This window comes from Crotalus tigris, unplaced genomic scaffold (genome assembly GCF_016545835.1).
Source record: "Crotalus tigris isolate CLP2741 ecotype Arizona unplaced genomic scaffold, ASM1654583v1 scf7180000019328.220996217465:2438092, whole genome shotgun sequence".
Classification (NCBI taxonomy): Eukaryota; Metazoa; Chordata; class Lepidosauria; order Squamata; family Viperidae; genus Crotalus; species Crotalus tigris.
In genome coordinates this window covers 2,310,139-2,318,507 of record NW_024097488.1, presented here as the reverse complement: position 1 = coordinate 2,318,507, position 8,369 = coordinate 2,310,139, and the positions used below count along the sequence as shown (strand labels likewise).

Below are 8,369 nucleotides of genomic sequence, written 5' to 3'. Positions count from 1 at the left end.
GATTTCTACAGCTATTCGGGTTATTATCTAAAGTGCTCATATTTTACTCCCAGTCTCACATTTTACTCCTCCACTGAACTGTTTTTTTCTACCTACAACTAATGCAGTGAGGAAATACTGTGAATAATTGACAGGTAGTCTAACCTATGAGAGCCTTTGTTTCTAGTTGGACTAACCAATCCATCTGACATGGTGGGAGGTACCTGTTGCAAACACTAGCTCTGCAGGTATCGGTGTGTGTTTTTCCCAGGTAAGGAAGTTTACTGAGCAACGTGGAAACAGGTGAGGCATTTTTAACGGGTTAGATTAGACATTTTAAGGGTTTATCTTTCCCTTTCTGTCTCTTAACTATTTTCAAATTCTTTTGTGCTAAGTAAGGATGAACTGTAGTTTTAACAAGACAAGTAAAAAAAAAAAAAAAAGGATTACCTCAACAAGGGAGAGCATAATTTAATCCAAGTGGTTTAGAGGTTCTGTCCAAGGTCCTGAAAATTCTTGCTCCTCTCGAGCAAAAGGAGCAGAAGAGAGTATTCTTGGAAAAATATCTACCAGTGGCCTTGTATTAGATGCAACACGCTCCGTATCTCATCTTCTCTCATAGTTCTTTGTAAGTTCCCCACCCTTGTGCTGTGTCTCTAATGGAAGGATGAAATCACTTATTTATTAGGGTCAGGTCACTGAGCAAGCAAGCTGTTTCCAGATAATGTGCAAGCAAAGAGGCTGTTGTGGAGGGAGGGGAGGGGAATGGCCTAGTATATCATTCATGCTGAAGAGCCTGGAAAATCCCTTCTCTCTTTCCTGTGTGAGATTACGTAGCAGAAGGGAGAACTCTCCTGATTCTTAGACATAACAATGCTGTCAATTCTGCTGCCTATAAACAAAGGGCACATATTATTGAGAGTACAATAGAGCTTGTAATTAATAAAATTAAAATGGTATGTATTAAGAGCAAAATATTTTGCTGTGACATTTTCAAGTCCTAAGCATGTGGGGCTTAATGAATATGAGATGTTTCAGAGATTGCAACAGACTTCCCATGTTGTCAAACAGAAGTACTGAATGAATTTTAAATTCAAATCCAGCTTGATGTGCAACTATGAAATAATCTTTCAGTGTAAGCTTAAAGTGAAATTTCAAAATAAGATATTGATCTAAATGAATATCTGTGCTGCAGGTTCTGCAATTTCATTTTGACGAGGGTCTCACTGTTTACTGTTTAACATCCATTTGTCTCTACCTGCATTTCACATCTTCCTGATTTGTAATTGCCTGCCAGTAGATGCGTGAAGAATGCCTCTTTTAGTTACTCCTGCTCATTTAATTTGTACTAAGCAGGGAACAAAGTGGTATATGTTTAAGTATAAGAAAGTATAAGGGTGCAAACAAAAATATAGTTTTAATTTCTATAACTTCATAAATCTAATTATTTGTCTTCTCTGCCTTGTTTTTATTTTTGTGAATATTGCAAATTGAAATGCTAGGGTAGTGAGCATTTAGCTGAACCATAGCAACAGATTCTTATGCAATTCAGTAAAAGATTTTGAAATATATTCCTGATTTCTAGTTTCTGATTATTTTCCAGAAAATAATATCAGAATAAATTTTAAAAGAATTGTTTTTTTCTCATTAAAACATTTAAATTTGCACTGACCCCAGTCAATTACTGTAGAAATGTCAGGGTGCTTTGATGTAATCATGAAAAAATGAAATACTTTCAGTCTAGAATTCAGTTCTGGTCTCAGTTGAATATTGGAACAATGGGAATTCATCAGATTTGTTTGAAATTTCCAAGCTATACACCTAATGCTACATTAATAAAATAAACAGGTACACTAGGCTTTCATTTCCCAACTTGACAGATGTGTATGTGCTGCAACTTTTGGAATCTTGGATAATTCCTACCCAACACATTTGGAGAATACCAGATTGTGTAAAGTTGCTCTCTGTTTAACTTCTTCATCGGACTGTGATCTTGGAAAGGAAAGACTCTGACCTCATCTTCCTTTCAGTTTTAAGTTTAACCATTTTTTCCTGAATCAGCTTTATTCATAACTCTCTGCTCTTTGTTCTACATATAAATTTCTTGCTGCATAATACTTTTGCTACTTTGAAATTGTCCATTCATCATGTTAATTCCTAATAATATGTCTGCAGAGAGCATATAAATGTTGTATGTATGTACTGTATGTATAATTACATGTTTGTGGTTAATATAGCACAACTGTATGGAAGGGAGAGCAAATCACAGATCAAACCCATTGAGAAGCAAGATGTTTTCACTAGATCCACTATTTTAAAGATAAGAACATTTTCTGTATTTTTTGTATTTGTATTTTCATATAATTTTCGTTAGCAAAATGAACTCACATGCCCAATAGCAAGATGCACTGGAATATGCCCAACAACTTTTTCCTCTGAAGAAAACAACCAAAGGGGCCAAAATCCAACTCTGTCCGCCTTCATGAGGAAAACACACTCTTCCATCCCCCAAAAGCTTCTCCAAAAGAGCTGTAGAATCAGATGGCTTGAAAGTCTCTCCAGGAGCAACCAAAGTCTGATCTGGCCATGGCTCATGTTTCTGATTCCTTCCGGAAGTTTTTTCCTCCTGCTCATTCTCAGGACTCCAGCAGTGACATCAGCACAGCTAACCTCCTTTTGCTGAGCAGGCAGAATCGCCTTATGAATGGGAATAATCAAAACTTCCAACCTTCGTCACCTATGGGAAGAGTTATTCTTATCAACACACCACTAGAAGGTACTTTTGGGTTGAATAGGGGAGACAGTACACAGATGACATTTCTCATATCCTTTTTCTGATTTCATAGCTCTGATTTCTGATGTAGTTTATGAATATTCACCAAAGATGAAAATCAAGTTTCCAAATCTTATTAGCAGCTTGTCTTCAAAGTTTAGTGTTCTTTGAATGGACAATAGTGAAAAGTTCTACCAGTTATGCATTTGCATAACATAGATAACCTTTATTCACAATTACGTAGCACTTGTGTATTCATAGACCTCTACTCTACTTTTCTATGTACACACATCATTGGATTAATAAATAAATATGGTTTAAAGATTTAATTCCAGTAACGAAGCATAAATATTGTTGTGGATTTTAATATATGGACTTCCACAACAATCTACACCCATCCAGATATGTTGGGCTATGAATTTTGTCAGTCCAAGCTAACAGGGTCAACAGATGCACTAAGAATTATCATCCCACACACCTAAAAGGCCTTTGGAGAGGAAAATTTGTTCTAATAGAAAAGAAAAAATATATGTATGGGGGGACAACTGCTAAGTCTCCCTACATTGTAATCAAGGAATGGATCAGGACCAACTTTACAGTTTGGGGAAACACAATGAGTGATGATAGATTAGATAGATAGATAGATAGATAGATAGATAGATAGATAGATAGATAGATAGATAGATAGATAGATAGATAGATAGATAGATAGATAGATAGATAAATGGACAGAAGCAGGATATTCTTTTTTTTCTAAATCGAATGAGATATTTTTGTAATTTGTAAAACTATTTCAGGATTTAAACCAAATTTTTGTGTCTTACTTCAAAACAAAACCCATGGTATCCATGAGGAGAGCTCAGGGGTTTGATCTTATGCAGCAACCATGGAGTCTTGGTTATTTGCTTTTTAAATAACCTGTCTGAAATTTATAACACAGTCTGAGGCCTTTGGTTCCAGCCTATTTCATTATTATTCTTAAAATTGGTCATTTGGGGGGGGGAGGCTGATCTGCACATAGTTCAGAAAGATGTCTAAACATTTCTCCTGATTTTCTGTCTATGGAATTAAAAATGTCTTTTGGATGCAAGATTAAGCATCCCCTGGGCATGCCAGTATATTGAGGTTTTTTTTTTTTTTGAAGCTATACCTTCTTTACTATTTTGTCTTATATTCCCTTCACAGCTAACAGTGATGAGAGTGATGCTATCAATGCCTTTACAGTGGAGAAGAGCAAAGAGGGGAAGCTGGGTTTCAGTGTGCGTGGGGGCTCTGAACATGGCCTGGGTATTTTTGTCAGTAAGGTGGAAGAGGGCAGCAGTGCAGGTCAGTAAAAATGCTTCAACATTCCCAGACTCAAGCATGGGCAACAATCTGCTTCTAAATTATGAATATAAATACATATTCTGCGTTCAATGCTGTCACTTCTTCTCCAATGCATGTGTCTGGCTATTGTAACAAAAAGATAAATAATGTCACTGGAAGGTCACTCATCAGATATTTTTCTTTGTATATCCTATTGCTAAATCTGACATTTTAGAATGTTTTTTACTGATGTTCTGGAAAATACATGTCAGGATTCACATACTTGCTTATGACTATCATGAACAATCAGCATTTTGATAATGTGAAGAGAAAAAGTTATGTATTTCAAAACACTTGAAAAAACCTGTATTTACAGTATTGACTGTATTTATCCATATAATACAAAAAAGAGATAACCCAAAACTGGTATTTATCTTAATATTTAGGTAACATACTATGTGTCCTGCAATATACTGCATATGAATGTTCTAATCTATTTTGATGTTAATAAGTTGCTGTAGTTTGTCTCTTTGTTGTTTAAGTAGTTCTTTAATTTTAGTAAGCCCAGAAAAAGAAAATCTATGAAGCTGAATATTCTCTGTTTAATATAAACAGAGCAAGCTGGACTTTGTGTTGGGGATAAAATCACAGAGGTGAACAGTGTGAGCTTGGAGAACATTACAATGGGAAGTGCTATCAAGGTCCTGACAGGGAATAACAGGCTGCGAATGGTTGTGAGACGTATGGGCAAAGTGCCAGGGATAAAGTTTTCCAAAGAAAAGACTACATGGTAAGTTGAACTGCCAACTTATACCCATTGCCAGTTTGTACCCTTGTTGTCAACTATGTATAACCCAAAAATCACAATTGTACTAACTCAGACAAACATACTGGCTTCAGAAGAGCAGTGACCAAGGGATCAGGTTTCCTAAGATGCAAGGAAATGCGATTAAAGTGAACTGTGATAGGGAACCAGACAGGGAAAGGTCAAAGGGATGTGAGGTTATTGGGCTAAACTTCTTCTTCCAAAATGAATTACTTTAAAACTATGGTTAAGAGGGGGCTTCATTTGTATAATGTGAAGGTAGCATATGAAGATTATATGTGGGATGGGGGAGAACCACCTAATTTAATAAAAGGGAAAAGGGGAATTGATGAAAGAGAATAAACATGCTGCCTGAGATCTGGCTGAAAAATTGAGTCCATTGGAACTCACCGCAGCATACAAACTGGGCCCAAGTCATCCCCCTGTTTGGATACTAACTTGCTTTGCTTCAGCAAGGCAGGTGTGTCAGATATCTTCAGATCATGCCTTGGGAATTGGTAAGCTTCGGATAAAAAACAAAACAAAACACCTGTGATGAGAATATTGGGAGAGGGGAAGTCCAAGCCAGAATGAATTTCTTGATGACATTTTCTTTAAAATAATTTCCATCTATTATCAGCTCTGAAAATTCTCTGTAACATGTAAACTTGAATACAATGCACCATTTAATATCGGATTATGGTACAAAATGAAGACGTGATGTCAGTACTAGATATCAGGCAGTTAATATTTGATAGGGCTTGATAGGTAATTTGAAATGCAGTGTTATTTAATATTGGGCAATACAGACAATTGATATACATTGATGTATTACAGTAGTTTTTGAACTTCCTGACTTCAGAGGAAGTTTAGAGTCTTAATATCTATGCCATAAAACCAACAAAGTTCATAGAACTGGCATGGAATGCTCAGCTCATCCAGAAATGTATTTTAGCCTTTTCCTTTCTCAACTGTGTATTTAGAATTGGCTCTGACAATGGGATACATTTTTTATCTGATCATATTTGAATAATGTCTTGCAATAATAGCTAGTATGTAAGTTCATTTAATAGGTAAAAAGAACGGTTTGTGATAACATGCAACTGACAAAAATAACAACATGTATATAGTAGAAGCCTTTGAATTCATTTGTAATGTAAAAACAATTAAAAAAATAGAAATCAAATTAGTATTCAAAACACTTTAAATTCAAAACACAAAATAGTATTGAATTTGAATATCTGAAAATATTTATTTGTATTGAAGAAAAATATTTCCAGATGAGCAATTTATAATTCATTTCTGCATTAATAATTTATATGATTATTATTATTATTGTTGTTGTTGTTGTTGTTATTATTATTATTATTATTATTATTATTATTATTATTCAGTCATCACTGTAGAAATAAATCAGTAGTAAGGAGATGGTTTATTTTGCCACAACAATTTACTACAGTTCACTAATGCAGAAATGCTCTTGTCTGGCTACTGCTGTTCATATACTAGTACAACAGGGGTGTCAAACTGCCGGCCCATGGGCCAGACATGTCATCCAAAAGCTGCGCCCACCCCATTGCCAGCAATGGCAAAATTGTCCTGATACGTTGCGCGACGTCCTAATAATCGCGAGTTTGACATATCTGTAGTACATCCTTCCCCAGCCTGGATACTGTTCAGATAAGTGACTAATTTCTACAATATGGTGAGGAAATCTGTGAATTGAAATGGGAATTGAAGTCCATACTTTGAATGGCACCAAGTGGGAGAAAGCCTGCTGTCATTTGGTAATGGCAACAATTAGAAAATAAACACAGGTCAGCCTAGTGCAGGGGTAGGCAACCTTGGTTCTTTTATGAGTTGTGGACTTCAATTCGGCTGACTCAGGAATTCTGGGACTTGAAGTCCATAAGTCATAAAAGAGCCAAGGTTGCCTACCCCTGGCCTAGTGGAACAAGTTTTCATTCAATAAAACAATTTTATTTACATAATATAGGTAGTCCTCGACTTATGACCACAACTGAGTCCAAAATTTTTGTTGCTAAGCTAGATTTTGTTAAGTGAATTTTGCACCATTTTACAACCGACTTTGCCACAGTTGTTAAGTGAATCACAGCAGTTGTTGATTTAGTAGTGTGGTTGTTAACTGAATCTGGCTTCCCCATTGACTGTACTAGTCAGAAGGCTGCAAAAGGTGATCACATGACCCCCGGACACTGCAACCGTCATAAATATGAGTCAGTTGCCAAGCATCTGAATTTTGACCAGGTGACCCTGGGGAGGCTGTGACGTTCATAAGTGTGAAAAATGGTCACAAGTCACTTTTTTCACTGCCGTTGTAACTTCAAACGGTCATTAAATGAAGTGTTGTAAGTCCAAGACTACCTGTAAGACATATTTTAATTTATTCATACTATAAAGATATTTTAAGTTTTCTATTTTTCTTTAAAGTTATGTTTCTTTCCCTTTTATCCAAATTCCACTCTTCCTACCTGTAAGTTCTTATTTTTCTTTTACCCTCTAGCCATTGCTAAATATCCCATTATCAAGTGCTGATTTTATTTGGCCCTGTTGCTGCTCACCTTGTGGGAAAGTTTTCTTAACTTCAGTTAACTTGGCAAGCTATGAGGATGTTTCTTTCCCCTTGTAAAAATGAGGCTGCAGTCATGCTCTGTTTCATTGCTTACTGCTTGCCCCCCTCCACCTCATATTTGGATCCCTGCCAATATGTTGATTAGTCTTCAAAGTCATTAGGTTGTGTCACCATGTAAGTTTTAAAAATACTGTAAATACAAATAAATAAAATCATAGGTATTCCCTTCCTGCTCTGGCTTTACACATATAGAGGTACAGGAATAGCTCCTGCTCCCCCACCTCCTTTTTCTGCCATGTGTTGGGGAGTGTTGATTATATAAATAAGGATGGAGGGAATCACATATGCCAAAATGGGACTGTTTATATAAGTTTGAGGGCCACAACCGGATATGCTTGTGCATTTTGATCAGCCTTGATTGAAAATAACATCCACTCCCATGAACCTGGAATGAGTTATCTATCAAAGTGGTAAAAGGGCAGTTTGCAGGCCTTTTCAAAGACTTCAGCTGCTTAGGAGAAATTATTTCTTAATTCTTTACCTCTCACAGGGTTGATGTGGTAAATAGGCGCTTGATTGTGGAGAGGAGTGGCTCAAGTCCCTCAGATACCAGCTCTGAGATAGGAAGGCGACGCATCATCCATCTCTACACCACATCTGATGATTATTGCTTGGGTTTCAATATCCGTGGAGGGAAGGAGTATGGCCTTGGCATCTATGTCTCCAAGTGAGTCTTGCTCTTCCTAGAGCCTTCTCTGTTGAGTATTTCAGATCCTGATTTAGATTTAAATTTCACTTTAGCTGTGATGTTTCCTTTTCAGGGAAGTAAATTGCCTATTGCAAAACAGCAGTGCCCAAGATCTTCATTGGTCTGTTAGTGGCTGAATTGATAACCTCCACTTCGAACGCTGTTT

The 8,369-nt window shown here is 36.5% G+C and overlaps 1 protein-coding gene and 1 long non-coding RNA gene across 5 annotated transcripts in view; one reads left to right on the top strand and one right to left on the bottom strand.

Annotated features, from left to right (window-relative positions):
- Positions 1 to 237: 237 nt before the first annotated feature.
- Positions 238 to 8,369, top strand: part of PDZD7 (PDZ domain containing 7) — a 28,622-nt gene continuing 20,490 nt past the window's right edge. For 3 of the 4 annotated variants that reach the window (XM_039361634.1, XM_039361633.1, XM_039361631.1), the window contains exons 1-4: positions 246 to 2,755; positions 3,938 to 4,078; positions 4,673 to 4,847; positions 8,006 to 8,182. In XM_039361634.1, the coding sequence (XP_039217568.1) occupies positions 2,566 to 2,755; positions 3,938 to 4,078; positions 4,673 to 4,847; positions 8,006 to 8,182 (683 nt within the window). In that variant the 5' untranslated portion in view covers positions 246 to 2,565. Of the gene's footprint in view, positions 2,756 to 3,937; positions 4,079 to 4,672; positions 4,848 to 8,005; positions 8,183 to 8,369 lie in introns of all 4 variants that reach the window. The other variant, XM_039361632.1, reaches the window with a different exon arrangement.
- Positions 2,647 to 8,012, bottom strand: LOC120316263. Its single transcript, XR_005558905.1, has 3 exons — positions 7,997 to 8,012; positions 5,322 to 5,385; positions 2,647 to 2,716 (listed from the first exon to the last, which is right to left on the bottom strand). It is a non-coding gene; the product is annotated as an uncharacterized LOC120316263 (long non-coding RNA).